We start from the raw sequence: 18,617 nt of genomic DNA, 5'->3' as shown, positions 1-18,617 counted from the left end.
AAGGGCAGAGAAGAGTGGTTAAAAACAAACTGCTCCAACTTGCTCACTTCACTGGCGGTTGCCATCTTCAAACGGTTGTAGTTTAAAAATTATAAATCCTACAATGAAGAGCTTTATATTGTGAGAATCACAAGACCCACACCTACATTTTGATGCATAGTATGTCTCCGAAATATTAAAAATGAAGGCACAGTCGCACTTTAGAAATTGCCCTTCAAATTTGAGGTGGCTAGAGTGGAGTTTCAATGAATGTCAATGGGCGGCGTGAGTTGCAAACAAATGGTCATATTGTAAAAACTATCAGGAGTATGGCTTAGCCGTGGACATTTTTAGTGGCAGCAGGGATAGCTGAACATTTTGATATAAGATTTGTGTAGGTGGGCTTGAAAATGAGGGAATGATGGCAGTTTACAAATCATGTCCTGATTTTTCAGCTCACACTCTAGCTTTTGTCAGCTCCCACTCTAGTTTGGAACATTCCGCCATTCATTCCTATGGGACCAATTTCACCACAAAAACCGCGATATTTCATGAACCATTCGGCGAAACATTCCACAAAGTAATAGCAATCCGATCGGGAACAATCCGCACGTTTCCGTATATTACGGTCTTTGTAGTGTAAAAACTGTGGGAGGAGTTAGGGTGGTAAATTTTGCTATAATAATAAGAATATATTTGTGAGATAACAGGAAGTGGTCTTCCAAGAACACTTAATAATAAACAAGAAAATCTACAATTTCTGGGGAAATTGTGTAAAGTGTTCTTGCCGCAACCTTTACCAAGTAATGATGACATGTAAGCAGTGCACATTGCAAGCCTGACAGAGGCAGAAATGGATTTCTGCTTGTATTTTGCATCTCACAGTCCAGCCTGTGTGAGTCAGCTGTGTGTGAGTCATGTTTGGTTGCTATAGCAACTCACTCTGTCAGGAATGTGAGCAGCTCTGCTCTAAAAACGCTTTTTAAACTTGTCAAGTTCACTGGCGATTGCCATCTTCAAACGCTTGTAGTTTTTAAAGTATAAATGCTACTGTGAAAAGGTTTATATTGTGACAATCACAAGAAACAGACCTAAATTTTGATGTATAGTATGTCTCTGAAAGATAAAAAATGAAGGCACAGTCGCAGTTTAAAAACGTCCCTTAAAATTTCTGGTGTCTAGAGTGGAGTTTCAATGAAAGTCAATGGGAGGGGTGAGGTGCAAACAAATGGTCATATTGTGAAAACTATCAGGAGTATGTCCTAGCCGTGAACATTTTTATAAAAAGTTGGATAGTTACTTGTGAGCCACTAGGAGTTTTCTTTCTATATATAAACTCTATTGTTAATTGATATCATACATAAAAAATTATAAAAAAATATATGTGAAAAATATATAAATAATAAAATATTACAAATTAATTACGAATTAATTAATTAATTGCGTGCTAAAATTAGTATTAATTAAATATTAAAGAAAAGAAACATAGTGTCTTATCCGGGATATCAATTATTTATTTTTAATTTTATTTTCATTTTTATTTTTATTATTTTTATTTTCTTTTTAATTTTAATTTTATTTTAATTTTATTTTAATTTTATGTTTATGTTTATTTTAATTTTAATTTTATTTAATTTTATTTTATGTTTATGTTTATTTTAGTTTTAATTTTATGTTTATGTTTATTTTTAATTTTATTTTTATTTTTATTTTAATTTTATTTCAATTTTATTTTAATTTTAATTTTTATTTTATTTTTATTTTCTTTTTTATTTTCATTTTCATTTTTTTTATTTTTATTTTATTTTTATGTTTATTTTAATTTTATTTTTATTTTTATTTTATTTTTATCCAGACTGAATAATAACACCATCTCATTTATACAGAAGGAACTGTTATTCCCACTGCAAATATTTTTTATTTTTTATTTATATTTTTCATTCATAGTTTTTGTTTTTTCACATTGATAAATTAATTTATTTTATATATTTACACAAATCATATATTTAAGTATAATTAATTGATGTAATTATTTGATTATCGGTGTTACACTTATGAATTCATTATATCACATAAGGTAGAATATATTGGAGCGCGGTACACTACTGGCATTCGTGAACATTTTTAGTGACAGCAGGGTTAGCTGAACGTTTTGATATAAGATATGTGTAGGTGGGCTTGAAAATGACATAGTGATGGCAGTTTACAAATCATGTTCTGATTTTTCCTTCCACACTGCAGCTTTCTCACTTCTCAGTCTAATGTGACTCAGCTGCCCCCTGAGTGACCTTTGGTGCACCTGTGACTCAGTCAGTCACAGGTGTGTGAGAACCTCTGTTCTAAACACACTGCTCAAACTTGCCAAGTTCACTGGCGATTGCCATCTTCAAACGCTTGTAGTTTTAAAAGTATAAATGCTACCATGAAAAGGTTTATATTGTGACAATCACAAGAAACAGACCTAAATTTTGATATATAGTATGTCTCTGCAATATTAAAAATGAAGGCACAGTCGCAGTTTAAAAACGTCCCTTAACATTTCAGGTGGCTGTGAGTGAAGTTTCAATGAAAGTCAATGGGAGGGGTGAGGTGCAAACAAATGGTCATATTCTGAAAACTATCAGGAGTATGTCCTAGCCGTGAACATTTTTAGTGACAGCAGGGTTAGCTGAACGTTTTGATATAAGATATGTGTAGGTGGGCTTGAAAATGACATAGTTATGGCAGTTTACAAATCATGTTCTGATTTTTCCTTTCACACTGTAGCTTTCTCACTCTAATGTGACTCAGCTGCCCCCTGAGTGACCTTTGGTTGCACCTGTTGCCTCAGTCAGTCACAGGTGTGTGAGAAGCTCTGCTCTAAACAGGCTGTTTAAACTTGCCAAGTTCACTGGCGATTGCCATTTTCAAACACTTGTAGTTTTAAAAGTATAAATGCTACCGTGAAAAGGTATTGAGACAATCACAAGAAACAGACCTAAATTTTGATGTATAGTATGTCTCTGAAAGATAAAAAATGAAGGCACAGTCGCAGTTTAAAAACGTCCCTTAAAATTTCTTGTGTCTAAAGTGGAGTTTCAATGAAAATCAATGGGAGGGGTGAGGTCCAAACAAATGGTCATATTGTGAAAACTATCAGGAGTATGTCCTAGCCATTTTTAGTGACAGCAGGGTTAGCTGAACGTTTTGATATAAGATATGTGTAGGTGGGCTTGAAAATGGCAGAGTGATGGCAGTTTACAAATCATGTTCTGATTTTTCTGATTTTTCCTTTGCACACTCTAGCTGTGCTCTGCTGCTCAATGCATTCCTATGGGAAAATTTCGCCGCAAAAACCGCGATATTTCTTGAACGATTCGGCGAAACGTTCCACAAAGTAATAGCAATCCGATCGGGAACAATCCGCACGTTTTGATATATTACTTGTATTTGTAGTGTAAAAACTGTGGGAGGAGTTAGCGTGGCAAATATGGCTATAATAAGAATAAGAATATATACAGTATGTGAGATAACAATAAGTGTTCCTTGCTATGCAAGAACACTTAATTAAAAAAATAGACTTGAGTAGCTGCATTAGCTGATTTTCATTTAATTTGTGTTTTTATATGTGCCTTATCTACCTGGAGTTCAACGTCAAAAGGCCATTCAGTTGAAGACTGCTCTAATATTTTTGCTACGGGAAAATCCATGCATGACAGGAAAATTCTACGCTTCACTTTAGTTGTAGAGCTACTGGTTTGATGTCTAAGATCTAGATCAGTGTTTCTCAACCTTTTTTCAGTCAAGGCTCCCTTTAAAATTATAGACGGTCCCGAGGCACCCTTTAAAATTATGGACAGTCTTGAGGCACCCCATTCTGAAATGGGTGCCTCAAGACTGTCCATAATTTCAAAAGGGCACCCCATTCTAAAATGTGAAAAACTATTCTAATAGATTTATAGAATGCAGCAACATCCACATATGTAGGACACCCAACATTAGAGGGGATTTATTCTTCCAAAGCAAATACACTTTTGCGCACTGGTACTGAGTAGTATTCCAATGTTTCTCTTCTCACTCAGTTTTTATCCATCACTGAGCTAATGTATCGCTAGTGCTGATGGAGAGGGGCAGGGGAGGGTCAAACTAGGATGGTGTTCAGGCAGCTGACATCCTCATCATCTGATGATGTAATTGGTTGTCAGGACTCCAGCAGCTAGAAGGTCAGAATGGTGCACAATGAAAACCTGTGTCTTTGTGTAGCTAAAAGGCAGTTTTGTTCCACCCGCTGGCTTGTATACAAGTTTTGGGCAATTTTTAGACATGTTGCAAAGGCACCCCTGAAGAAACCTCAAGGCACCCCAGGGTGCCTGGGCACCCTGGTTGAGAGAGGCTGATCTAATTGATATGAGAAACAAAAAAAAAACTTCACTGATGATTCCATAAAGTGGAGACTGAGATAGTCTGCACTCTGGTGTATGGTGTATTGCCAATCCTAGCCAAGAGATCTTTGGAAGGTTGCTGTGATGGTTTGTACCTGGGCATATTACCCGTATACTAACTTAGCAATAGGGGTTGTTTGGAAGGAAGTTTACTGCCTCCTTGTAGAAGCAGCTCTGCCTGTGTAGTACCCATTTGGCTCCTATTTTGCAATACGTTTGATGAAATCTTCATCATGGATGTTTTGAAAACTTAAGTATAGCTTAAAATGTATAATTAGAACAAATTATTGATGTCCTTCTGATAACTTTCTATGTTCTCTTTAATTTAGGGCATGAAAATTTTCTTCCTTGTGGTGGCAACAATGTACATCCTATATCTTTTGTTCCTTGTTATACGAGCGTGCTCTGAACTACGAAATATGCCATATGTTGGTAAGACATTTTGCAAAGTTAACTAAAGTGGGAAGTAAAAGTGGGTGTATCTTGTGGGTGTATCATGTCAATAATAGAAACAGCTTGCATAGCTTTTGTGTATGTCAGAGAGAGTGCTAAAGATTTGTTTTAAACGTCTTGACATATTTGGAGCTGTCTGATAATGGGTATGACTTTAATATTATGCACAGAAAACTAAAACTTTGACAACACAGATTCTCCATTTTGATTATCTAAGGGTTGGAAATAATTTGTATTTCATTTTGAAGTGAATTGACAGCAATAATTAAAGTGCACAGCGCACAGTACGGGCATTTTCAGACTATAGGTTGCATTGAAGGCAGCTAAGGTATTTTGAACGGGCTGGCAACATTCTTTAACACCATAAAAATGGACCTTACATTTTTTTTTTTTTTACATTTTTCATACAGTGCATGAAATTTGCATTGTGGTGCACTGTAGAGCAGATGCGTTCCCCAATACTATAATATTGCATTTGGATGTCATTCAAAATAAATGGCACCACAACAATCTGCTTCATGATTCTCATCATTTGTGCTTTGTATTACTGTGTGATAAAACCTTTAACTACAACATATTGAATGGGGCACTAAAGGTATCATTGAGTAGAGGGGAAAAAAAAGCAGCTCATTATTGATGGCTTCGGCTGTACAGTCAGTTGCTGTGGAGTACCTCACACTTGCTGTTAAAGCAGTATTTACTCCCTCCTCGCCGCACATGGCAGTACTCTTTTTGCGAGATCACCTGTAGACAGGGCCAGAAGCTTGGAACACACAGTAGCTCTAGCACATACAGGTTTATGTCCATTTAGACTTTAATACTTTTTTTTTTTTTTTTTGGATTGAGTAACGAAGACATATTTTTTTGCTGTCGCTAACAATATTCACCTTCTCTATTTGTCCTTGTAACCATTGTCTCCATTGCAGAGAGTGATGGGAAATATGAAACTTTACAGTTTTCATGGGAACATGTAGTGAGGGGAAATCTTTCATTAGGGATGCCTATTTAAGTGGAGCAGCCTTTAGAAGGAACTTCCCCTCACTTTGAAGAGTTCCCTCACTTCCTGTTGTGTCAGAGGGACAATCTCTGTAAAGGGAACAAGTGGCAAAAAAAATCTGTCTGATTCTAAGCTTTCCTTTATACAAAACTAAAGGAGGAACACAAACATTTTTGACTATAGTTTGGGGTGTGACTTACTAAAATTACTATTATTATTATACAGGATTTATATAGCGCCAACAGTTTGATCAGCACTTTACAATATAAAGGGATACAGTACAGCAACCGTAAAATTCAATACAAGAGGGTCAAGAGGGCCCTGCTCCTGAAAGCTTACAATCTAGTGGCAAGTGGAACAAAAGGTAATAATTGTGAGAGATGAGTTTTCAGGGATTGCCTAAGAGTGGAAAGAGTAGGAGATAGCTGGACAGATTGGGGTAGAGAGTACCAGAAGATAGGAGAGGCTTTGGAGAAGTCCTGGAGATGAGCATGGCAGGTGCACACAAGGGAGCTTGGAGGGCAAGAGGACTTGGGAGGAGTGGAGAGGACAGTTTCTGTGATATTTTGAGACAAGACAGATGATGTAGGTGGGAACCAAGTTGTAAATGGCTTTGTATGTTGTCGTTTAATATTTAAAATTTTGTTAGGCAATCTGAAGCCAGTGGAGGGATGGCAGACATTGTGGTTGGTGACTTTTCTGCTTCCTAATGTTACGTTTATTTAAAATATATTCTGTCTTTCAGATCTGCGGCTCAAGTTTCTTACAGCTTTAACTTTCGTAGTGCTTGTTATCAGGTATGTCAGTGGTAAACATGTATCTGGAGATTATCTGCTTTGCTTCAGAAGAAAAGCAAACATGATTGTTCACAATATAAAAAGCTTTGCATTTTTGGTACTGAAGAGTTTATTGTATTCTCCTCTTTTGTCTTGCAGCATTGTCATTTTATATCTAAGATTCGGCTCACAAGTTTTACAGGACAATTTTGTTGCTGAGCTGTCAACACATTATCAAAATTATATCCTTTTGCGTGGTACCTTATTAACCATTTGCCCTCTGGAAGATTTACCACCCTTCATGATCAGGCCATTTATTTGCAATATGGCACTGCGTTTACTTTAACTGACAATTGCGCGGTCATGCAACTCTGTACATAAATTAAATCTATAATTTTTTTCCCACAAACAGGGCTTTCTTTTGGTGGTATTTGATCACCTGTGCATTTTTTTATTTTTTGCACTATAAACAAAAAAGGCCAACAATTTTGGGGGAAAAAAAAACAATATTTTTGACTTTTTGTTATAAAACATATCCAATAAAAATAAATTTTCTTCATAAATTTAGGCCAAAATGTATTCTGCTACTTGTTTTTGTTAAAAAAAAAATCCAATCAAGTGTATATTAATTGGTTTATGTGAAAGTTTTAACATTTACAAATGGCGGTTTATATACTAGAATTTCTATTTATTTTTTTTATACTAGTGATGGTTGCAATCAGCAACTTTCTGCAGGACTGCTGCAGGCATTCTGACACTAACTGACACTGGGTGGGAACTGAATAACTGGCACTGATATCTGCAGTGATACTAATAAAGAGCACTGATCACTGTACTAATGACACTGGGCAGGAAAGGATTAACATCTGGGGCGATCAAAGGGTTAACAGTGTGCGGTTTTGTGCTTACTGTGTGCTGTTTTTTTAGGGGATGTGCTGCTTTCTATCTCTCTGCTTTGCAGAGAGATAGAAAACAACATGTCTTTGCTGACAGGAGAGAAACCTGTGTTGTTAACACACAGATCTCTCCCCTGTCCACTTCTCCGCCGATCACTGATTCCCAGCACATGAATCACTGGCTGGGACCCGGTGATTGACATCTGTGGGAGCCAATGACAGGGCAGGTAGGGCGGCGCGCGCACCCTCTACCCAGAAATGAAAAATCACGTATATATATATGTGATTTTGCACAGTGCAGCCGCCCTGTCGCAGTATATCTGCTATAAGGTGGTCCTTAACCACTTGCCTACTGGGCACTGTTACCCCCTTCCTGCCCAGGCCTATTTTCAGCTTTCATCACTCTTGCACTTTGAATGAACAATTGTGCAATCATGCAACACTGTATCCATATTTACATTTTTATAATTTTTTTTTCACACAAATAGAACTTTTTTGGTGGTGTTTAATCGCCACTTGGTTTTTTACTTTTGTACAAATAAACAAAAAAAGAGCAAAAAATTTACTTCTATTATAAAATTTTGCAAACCGATAAATTTTCTCACTTTTTCACTGATGTGCATTGATGAGGCTGCACTGATAGGCTACACTGGAGGAAACTGATGAGGCGGCACAGACGGGCAGTACTGCTGGGCACTTTTGGGGCTGCACTGATCGGTGCCCTGACTATCAGTGCAGATGTCCTCTGTGACAGTTGCCGGTTATCAGCAGTACTTTCCTCAAGTTGTGACAGCGTGAGGAAAGTGCTGCCAATAACCAGCAACTGTATTTACTTTGTGATCAGCTGTGTGATTGGACACTGCTGATCACGTGATAAAAGGCCGCTGTGATTGGCATTTTACCTTGTCATGTGATCAGCCGTGTCCATAGGACACAGTGATCACAGACAGTGCCGGGTGCGTGCCCTGGAGCGCATTGTGGGAGGACGTCATAGGACTCCCTCCCAGAACTGGACAACCGCGCTGTAGCTGTCATTCAGCTATAATTCGGTTGTCAAGTGGTTAAATGGCTAAAATAAATCCAACTGGTGGTAGTAGCAACATATTGCCAAATGTTTTGCATGTTGTACTTGAACAATAATAATCACAATATGAATTACTATTGATTGATATGTTTTAATGTGTTTGTAGCTCCAAAGTAATTTGTAAATTGCTTGCCAACATCCCAGATAATGGAGATTCACCCAAGAAACCAAGTATTGAGGTAAAATTCCAAGAAAAATTTGGTGTGGGTGTTCCACATAACTATCAACTCTAGTAGATCTTAAGAGGATATTCTACATGCACAAGTTTCTTGAAATTTTATCTCAGTACTTGGTTTCTTTGCCGTTTAAAGTCCCGAACAATTTTGGGGGGAATCTCCATTTTCTTTGTGTGATAATGGTATTCAGTATATAAATTTCTTTCTATCTTATGTATTAATATTTTTGTCCTTTTTTTAAAAGAAGTAAAGGCAGGGGTGAACAAACTACAACACCGCCAGGGTTGCTAACCATGGTCATTTTTTATTCACATGCTTTAACCACCTCCTGCCCGCCATATAGTAATATGACGGACGCAAGGTGGTTCTCTCGTTCTGGGAAGACGTCATATGATGTCCTCCCATTCTCACCGCTCATGCGTGGCTCAGGGAGCGCGAAGCATGGCGATAGGTGGTACGCTGTGTCCCTCGGACACAGTGGATCACCGATCACAGAAAGAGCCAAAGATGTCGGCTCGGTCATGTGATCAGCTGTGTCCAATCACAGCTGATCACATGTAAACAGGGAAATGCCGGTTATCGGCATATCTCTCCTGACAGCTCGAGAGGAGAGGAGAGCCAGTAAATCGGCTTTCCGCGGAGGGGACATGTACACTGATCATCCGGGCACTGATGATCAGTGTGCCCTGATGATCAGTGTAGCCCCAGCAGCGCCACTTGTCGGTGTCCATCAGTGCCTCGTGCCAGTGCCCATCAGTGCCACATCAATGCCACATATCAGTGCCCATCTGAGCTGCCTTTCCATTGTCACTAATCAGTGCCAGTCAGTGCCACTTATCAATGCCAATCAGTGCAGCCTATCAGTGCCCATCAGTTCAGCCTATCAGTGCCCATCACTGTAGCCTCATTATCGCACATCAGTGAAGGAAAAAAAAATCACTTATTTACAAAGTTTTATAACAAAAACTAAGAAAAAACGTTTTTGGTTTCTTTAAGAAAAAAAAAAAACCCAGAGGTGATTATATACCACCAAAATAAAGCTCTATCTGTCAAAAAAAGGATACAAATTTCATATGGGTACAGTGTTGCATGACCACCTAATTTTCATTCAAAGTGCGACAGTGCTGAAAGCTGGAAATTGGCCTGGGCAGAAAGGGGGTATAAGTGCCCTGTAGGCTAGCGGTTAAAGAAGCACAGCCAAAGCTTTTTTGGCTTTACTTCTGTAGATCACAGGAGTGCAGTTTGTTCTACACTCCATTGACCAGTTTTCAGCCAGCAGGCTAAAGTCTGCTGTTGGCTGAGGTCATTGAGTCAATCCAGGCTCTGAAAAGATCCTGAACATATGGTCAGGATCCACCCAGCCAGCCCCTACTATTCCCTACAGCCCAGCGCTCCAGTGAGCGCTGGAGGGGCAGAGCAGAGCCGTAAATGACAGCCACAGCTTTCTGCTCAGAGCAAAGGGGGAGAACTGAGCAATCAGCTGTGTTTGATCGCTGAGTTTCCACTGCTGACCCAGCGGGGAACAGATACAGCATTGGATCGATGCTGCATCCACCTAGGTGAGTATAATTTATTTATTTTTTTAAGTATTCCTAATTCTTTGTGTGTGTAAATGTAGAGAAAAATATTAATAAAGACCTGAAACCTATAAATGGAAACCCTTATAATATTGAAGATACATGTCTTAAATGTATAGTTTTATGAAACATTGTATTTTTCATGATAGTGGTCCTTTGGACATTAGATTAAGCATTACATTGTTCTTCCAATGGTTATCCATGTTCTAAGTACAAGCTTCTGAGAGAAAACCCCGTTTCATTTCCCTTAACTCTGAACACCAGCAGAGTTCTTGTCCTTCTATGGCTTGCTGAATTTTTATCTATACACTTTAGCATTTGTCTACTCCCCATCAAAAAATGCACTGTATGGTAAGTGTTACCCTTGAAATGCTTTTGTTTTTTAAGCAAGTTCACATTAAAGTGTTATTAAACCCACAAAAGTAAAATCAGTCTGTATATGCAGTAAAGCATGCTTGTTATACTCACTGTGGAACCTATGGGGTTAATCCTTTGCATTGTGTAAAAAGGCTGTTTGATTCTCTCTTCTGATACTCCCCTTCTTCTACTGTACTCAATCCATCTGCTGATAGTACAGAGCTCTAGGAGTCACTCTGCACATGCTCCGTTTAGAGTTTATGGCTAGAGAGTTTTTTTTTTTTCTTTGGGAGGGTGCATGTGATCAGCCCAGGGCCAATCATCACTGTCCAGACAGAGGGTCAGGGGTTATGCAGCCTTATAGGACAATCAGAGGAGAATGAAAACTCCTCCTACAAGCTTTTACCAGTGCTCAGCTGGACACTGATAGAAGTCACAAGACTGCTATATACTACTAACGAGAAAAGGTATTTATTAGTTTATATTTACTGATGTAATTGCATTTCCACGATGTGTGTATTGTGGGAGACCAGGTATGTAGTGAATGCAAGGTCCTGGGTTTAGTAACACTTTAATTATCATAATGTTTGCTAATAATTAACTTGTGAGTTGAATTATGATTTAATATTTTCATTATTTTATATTCAGATTTGTAACTGCTTCCATATGTTGGGAAAAGGGGGTAACTTTTCTGCTTTTTTGTTTTGGCAATATCTTGGGTCTACCCACATGGTTTTTTAGGTTTTGTAGTCATTGGTAACATATATAATATGTTTTATTCAGGACAGAAAGGACTTCAATTTGGTAGAAAAATTGCTTACATATTTTCTCATTTGTTTTTTGGGGGGTGTAAAGAGTGACAAATTAGAAACTTAAAGCCTAAGTGTAGCTAAAATTCCAAATATAAAAATTAGCACAAAGGATATAATCTGCGGTTAGTATGATGTGTTCCATGTGTTGATTCTTCTGGTTTCAGGAGAAATCCTGTTCTGTCCTATGCATGACACAGGATATCTGGATGGAGGGTGGGCAGATGATGGCTCCACCTACTCCATACAGAGACCCTGTGTTATTTATTGAAACAGCATCTATGAATGGTGGATTAGGCAGGAGAGGGTGGGCATAGGCAAGCTCTTTTGATCAGAGCTCCTGACAGCCCCTTAGCTGTATTAACCCCGGCCATACTGGGGGGTAGGATAGAGCAAGATTGCTGCTACTCTTCTAGGCAGATGCTTACATTCCAATTCTCTTAGCCATCCACATCCCTGGAGGTGGACCTCCTAAGCCGCCAACACATAGACCTTGGAAGAGGGGTCTATGCACCTTGAGATGTTTCAAAATCCCTGTCAGATGTGGACATCCTGGTCTTAAGGTTCATAAACAAGCTGTATAGAGGCCCAGGAATCCTCCAGCCTTTGCAGTAGATGCTCAGGTGATTCCTTGGATTCAACTCATGCTGGTTTATGCCTGGCCTTAAGGAACAGGTTTCTGTTTTATTCATGAAGTTTCCAGAGTCCTGTTGCCTTGCAATCCTTTATTGACTTTTAGGAAGTTGCTCATATAAATCCCCCAATTTGACCACCTGCATCACCTTTGGATCTCAAGCTTGTTCTATCTGTCCTTCACAACCCCTTGGAACCGATTCCTTTGTTAGGTGCATTTTTGAGTTGACAAATTTCTTTTCTTAATTTGCACAGAAACAAAGTGGTCTTGAGACTAAAACCTTCTTTTTACCTAAGGTAGTCTCTTCTTTCCACTTCAATGAGGACAGTTCTCCCTTCCCTCCGTTCTGCCCCAAAACAAAAGGAAATTGCTCTACACTGCTTGGATATGGTCTGGGCTGTCAGGGTCTCCCTAGCAGCCACGGTTTCTGTTCTCAAGACTAAATCCCTCTTAGTTCTGCCTGTAGGTTTTCATAAAGGACACCCTGCCTTTTGCTCCACAATTGCCAGGTGAATCAGCTTATTTACAGCTCCTTAAGAAAAAGGTTCCTCCTTTCCCCATCAGAGCTCATTCCAACAGCATCAAGCATTTGTATTCCAGGCTTGTAAGGCCACCACCCGGTCCTCTTGTTCTCACATTCTCTGAGTTCTGCCAGGTGGATGCTAAGGCCTCCATGCTTCAGCTGTAAAGTTCTTTTGACTAATAATATGATGGATTTCTTTATTAGAATTGTATCAGTTAATTTTCTTCTATTTCTCTTACAGAATCACAGTTGAAAGATAATCCTGCCTTTTCAATGCTAAATGACTCTGATGATGATGTAATATACGGGTATGTCTTTTGCTTTTGTGCAATTGTGGAGTATAAAAAAGATTTTATTATTTCACTACTGTTCACATCTTGCATTTTTGTGCCTTGAGACACATTGCTTTATTTTAGCCCATTTATTTTTAAATGTAAACCATAAAAGAGAGAGAAGCAGCGTCATCTAAGTGCAGCAATACAGGTGAAACGCCAAAAATTAGAATATCATGCAAAAGTTCATTTATTTCAGTCATGGAACTTAAAAGGTGAAACTAATATATGAGATAGACTCATTAAATGCAGAGCAAGATAGTTCAAGCTGTGATTTACCATAATTGTGATGATTATGGCTTACAGCTCATGAAAACCCCAAATCCACAATCTCAGAAAATTAGAATATTGTGAAAAGGTGCAATATTCTAGGCTCAAGTGTCCCACTCTAATCAGCTAATTAAGCCATAACACCTGCACGATATTCTAATTTTTTGAGTTTCACCTGTATATGCAAATTTATTTCCACAAAATTGGCAACTCACAAAAGTACTTTAACAGACAGTGCCACGCAATACTCGTGCTATAAACAGTGCTAAAAACATATATAGTGCATAACATTTGTGCAAGTCCTCCATATAAAGTGCATGTTACAACCAATGTGCAGATATCACACATACAATTTAGTTATCTTGCAATATTTCACTCTCAAATTACTGTTCAAATCCTTAGAAATTGTGCAAAATCCTCCTTGTTTAAAAAGTCCGTATATTTTCATAAATATTCAAGCAACTTCCTGCCGTACCGAAAATCACCCATTTATATTCCTCCTCCACCAACACACATATATACTGTCACCTCCTGTATTCGACCCATATGTATTTAGGTCCAATAGCGCTTTTTCCCTTTTTCTCTCCAACCTCCAATCTTCTCCACAATCTAATCCAGATCGATCCTCCTATTCTTTATACAGCGTATCATAAAAAGTGCCCAACTGGGACACTGCAGTTTAACAGACTACAGTATATTAATTTTCCAAGTTCAGCGTTCTTTGGGCACTCACAAGATGGCAACTCGCAAACTTCCGGTTGTGCTGCTTGATGTTATCGGCCCACCCCCTCCCACAGAGCCTCCTGTGTCCCCCCCTCCCACAGAGCCTCCTGTGTCCCCCCCTCCCACAGAGCCTCCTGTGTCCCCCCCCCCTCCCACAGGGTCTCCTGTGTCCCCCCCCCCTCCTGCAGAGTCTCCTGTGTCCCCCCCCCCCTCCCGCAGAGTCTCCTGTGTCCCCCCCCCCTTCCGCAGAGTCTCCTGTGTCCCCCCCCCCCTTCCGCAGAGTCTCCTGTGTCCCCCCCCCTCCCGCAGAGTCTCCTGTGTCCCCCCCCCTCCCGCAGAGTCTCCTGTGTCCCCCCCCTCCCGCAGAGTCTCCTGTGTCCCCCCCTCCCGCAGAGTCTCCTGTGTCCCCCCCTCCCGCAGAGTCTCCTGTGTCCCCCCCCTCCCGCAGAGTCTCCTGTGTCCCCCCCTCCCGCAGAGTCTCCTGTGTCCCCCCTCCCGCAGAGTCTCCTGTGTCCCCCCTCCCGCAGAGTCTCCTGTGTCCCCCCCTCCCGCAGAGTCTCCTGTGTCCCCCCCCTCCCGCAGAGTCTCCTGTGTCCCCCCCTCCCGCAGAGTCTCCTGTGTCCCCCCCTCCCACAGAGTCTCCTGTGCCCCCCCCCCCCTCCCACAGAGTCTCCTGTGCCCCCCCCCCCCTCCCACAGAGTCTCCTGTGCCCCCCCCCCCTCCCACAGAGTCTCCTGTGCCCCCCCCCCCCTCCCACAGAGTCTCCTGTGCCCCCCCCCCCTCCCACAGAGTCTCCTGTGCCCCCCCCCCTCCCACAGAGTCTCCTGTGCCCCCCCCCCTCCCACAGAGTCTCCTGTGCCCCCCCCTCCCACAGAGTCTCCTGTGCCCCCCCCTCCCACAGAGTCTCCTGTGCCCCCCCCCCTCCCACAGAGTCTCCTGTGCCCCCCCCCCCTCCCACAGAGTCTCCTGTGCACCCCCCCCTCCCACAGAGTCTCCTGTGCCCCCCCCCTCCCACAGTTTCTCCTGTGTCCCCCCCCTCCCACAGTTTCTCCTGTGTCCCCCCCTCCTCCCACAAAGAGTCTCCTGTGTCCCCCCCTCTCCCACAAAGAGTCTCCTGTGTCCCCCCCTCTCCCACAAAGAGTCTCCTGTGCCCCCCCCCTCTCCCACAAAGAGTCTCCTGTGCCCCCCCCCTCTCCCACAAAGAGTCTCCTGTGCCCCCCCCCCTCTCCCACAAAGAGTGTCCTGTGCCCCCCCCCCCGTCTCCCACAAAGAGTGTCCTGTGCCCCCCCCCCCTCTCCCACAAAGAGTGTCCTGTGCCCCCCCCTCCCACAAAGAGTGTCCTGTGCCCCCCCCCTCTCCCACAAAGAGTCTCCTGTGTCCCCCCCTCTCCCACAAAGAGTCTCCTGTGTCCCCCCCTCTCCCACAAACACACACACCACACACACACCACCGCCTACCTGACAGCATGTGTAGAGCGGAGATCAGAAGACAACACAGTGCTGGGTGGAAGGCGGGAGCAGGAGCTGCCAAGCTAATGATTGGTTGCTTGGGCAGACTAGCAACCAATCACTGAGCAGCTTCCTCCCCTGACCCTGCCCTCCATCCAGCACTATGCTGCCTCCTGCTCTCCGCTCTGCCTGTAATATGAGAGCGGCGGAGGCTGTGGGGAGGCAGAACCACGGTCACGATCGACCTGGCAGCTCCCCATGGTTGACCAGTTGATTGTGATCCACAGGTTGCCGACCCCCAACCTAAAGGATACATTTATGGGCAAGGCAATTTCTCAACAGCTCATGTCACCCTGCTTTCATCTCCCAGCAGTGACTCCATAGCCCTTCAATCATAAAGGTAAACACAAAGCAGGTGTTCTGGGAAAGGAGTGAGCTGCGCTGCTGAGAGAAGGTCTTCAGTACTTTTTATGTCATTTTTGAGGATGGATTACTCCACAGTGTCTGCAGATTACAGGGATCAGTGAGGGCTTGTTTTAAATTATATATATTTCCTGTTAATTTATAATCACTTGAATGTACCTGAACACTATATACACAAAAAAAATACTGTATATTTGAATAACGTTGCTTTCTACTTGTAGCGTCACATAACAGTTATGTCTTTCATTCATATGTTATTATATGCTTTGTTCTAAGCACATTGGTGACATAAACACTTTCTAATATACCTGTCCACAGGAGTGACTACGAGGAGATGCCTCTTCAAAATGGACAAGCCATAAGAGCTAAATATAAAGATGAATCTGATAGTGACTGAGTGGATTGGGATCACCCCGGCGGAGTGCCTTCAGGTGTAGGAGGAAATATTCCGAAGGATGGACATTTTCTTTTCATTACAACTTTGTTGTTATGGATTGCTGCTCTTTCTACAGAGGATTTTTATGTTGTTTTATGTGTTATTTTTCTGGTGACCAAATCCTAATGACACAGGGGAGTCTTGAGGACAGATGTCAGTCTCTTTTGTAGTGTATACAATGAAGCTACGAACCACCATGTTCTAATTATTACTTCCAAAGCACAGCGAGCTCTGTCAATATTTTTTTTATTTAGGAAGTTGCTGGAGTAGCATGACTCTTAATTGGAACAAGTCCTCTGCAAGTGTGAATGTGATGTCTGTATGTTTTATTGGATCGGATTCTTTATTCTTTAGGAGATTGTATTTAATGAATTTTGCTGCAGTTTCTTTTTTAAATGTTGGTGTGAAGTCCGTTCTTCCATTGGTTCTATATTAAAGGCTATGAAATACGGTTTACATGAAGGACATTTGTAGAGGTATTTTATCTTTTAGAACTATAATAGACACTAATTTGAAAAGGGATGTTTCAGTACTAAATTATGATATAATTATTTGAACAGCTGATGAGAATTGTCTGAGCGGTAAGTATGCAGAGAAAACCTTTTTCTATAGCAGAAGTGCTCCCCTGGTTTGGGCATTGGGTGTTAGCGTGCCATTTCTCTGTGACACCCTTCTGTGAGCCAAAAGCTTGTGCTTTCCAGTACAGCTGATTATACTGAGAGTTAATGCTGAAACCTGGCACTACATTGAGGCCTGAAGCATGCACATGCATCTGTCCCTCCATTGTCAGTTTGATGTGCCCCACATTACTAAAGCTACTAATGCTGTTTCTTCTGGTTTAAAGATGGCCTTTCCTTTTTTTTCTGAGGTGAAAAGGTTAAATTTGTTGTGTGACCCAAATTGTCATTATTTTTTTCTAAAGTGGTTTAGGGAGTCTTTCACGTGGAAGGGCATCTGAAAGAGTCCACTGATGATAGCAGATCAAGCTAGTGGTAAACTTTTTTTTTTTTTTTTTTTTGGATGCGTGTTAAATGCTTTGTTGTACATGTTCTTATAACTATGTGCGAGGAGTTTACATTAAAGAGGCCCCAGTAGAGAAGAAGATCGCTGCTTGAAAAACTGCAAATTTATTGAAGGTATCAAAAGCTATAAAACAGCTATACCCCTTCATCCGACACTATAAAAAAAAAAAAAAAAAAAAAAAAAAGGAAGTCAAAAACATAATTTTGGTCATATTTGTGGAAAGAATGTGCACTAGGAATTGATCGGCTTGCACCAGTGTGTGTGCATGTATATACAGATATGTGTGTATATGTGTGTGTGTGTATATATATATATATATATATATATATATATATATGTGTGTGTGTGTGTGTGTGTGTGTGTGTGTATATATATATATATATATATATATATATATATATATATACACACATATCTGTGTGTGTATATATATATATATATATATATATATATATATATATACACACATATCTGTGTGTGTATATATATATATATATGTGTGTGTGTATATATATGTGTGTATATGTATATATATATATTCTGAAATTTCTTATGAAGATGCTGTCTACTGGGACCTCTTTAATGTGAACTTCTCGCTCACAGTTTATTTTGCTACATATGGTTCAATAGAGTGAGTCAGCCGTAAACTCTTAGTATTTATCCTGCAGTGGCTCCTGTTATTTTTAAGTTTTATAATATCTTCTAACTATGTACCTATGCATGTACGATCCATGTGGGATTAAAGCAGTGTGAAAAGGACTGTGTACATTGCCATTCACTGTACACTTGCTACGAGCGGTTTTATTAACAGCTGTGGTCATTGTGAATGGAACGCTCACCTGTGCTTTATCAATTTTAAAAGGCAGCATTGTTCTAATTCTGTTTTAGTGTAAAAATCTTGCATCCTCCATCATAAACCTCAATAAACAGGGAGTTACAAACTGAGCACTACCCGCTCACTTTCTTGCAGTTCGTGTGTGTATGTATGTATGTGTGTGTGTATGTGTATACATATATATATGTATATGTGTGTGTATATACAGTCAGGTCCATAAATATTGGGACATCGACACAATTCTAACATTTTTGGTTCTATACACCACCACAATGGATTTAAAATGAAACAAACAAGATGTGCTTTAACTGCAGACTGTCAGCTTTAATTTGAGGGTATTTACATCCAAATCAGGTGAACGGTGTAGGAATTACAACAGTTTGCATATGTGCCTCCCACTTGTTAAGGGACCAAAAGTAATGGGACAATTGGCTTTGCAGCTGTT

At 40.6% G+C, this 18,617-nt stretch overlaps 1 protein-coding gene across 2 annotated transcripts in view; it reads left to right on the top strand.

Annotated features, from left to right (window-relative positions):
* Window positions 1-18,282, top strand: part of TMEM181 (transmembrane protein 181) — a 97,233-nt gene extending 78,951 nt beyond the window's left edge. For both annotated transcript variants that reach the window (XM_089669722.1, XM_089669723.1), the window contains exons 12-17: window positions 4,730-4,832; window positions 6,596-6,647; window positions 6,786-6,868; window positions 10,621-10,710; window positions 12,924-12,990; window positions 16,197-18,282. In XM_089669722.1, the coding sequence (XP_089525848.1) occupies window positions 4,730-4,832; window positions 6,596-6,647; window positions 6,786-6,868; window positions 10,621-10,710; window positions 12,924-12,990; window positions 16,197-16,275 (474 nt within the window). In that variant the 3' untranslated portion in view covers window positions 16,276-18,282. The remainder of the gene's footprint in view (window positions 1-4,729; window positions 4,833-6,595; window positions 6,648-6,785; window positions 6,869-10,620; window positions 10,711-12,923; window positions 12,991-16,196) is intronic.
* The last annotated feature ends 335 nt before the right edge of the window (window positions 18,283-18,617 follow it).

The sequence above is a fragment of the Staurois parvus genome, unplaced genomic scaffold (genome assembly GCF_062004578.1).
Source record: "Staurois parvus isolate SC_StPar_1 unplaced genomic scaffold, SC_StPar_1.0 ptg000081l, whole genome shotgun sequence".
Lineage (NCBI taxonomy): Eukaryota > Metazoa > Chordata > Amphibia > Anura > Ranidae > Staurois > Staurois parvus.
This window is presented reverse-complemented; position numbering and strand designations above follow the sequence as displayed.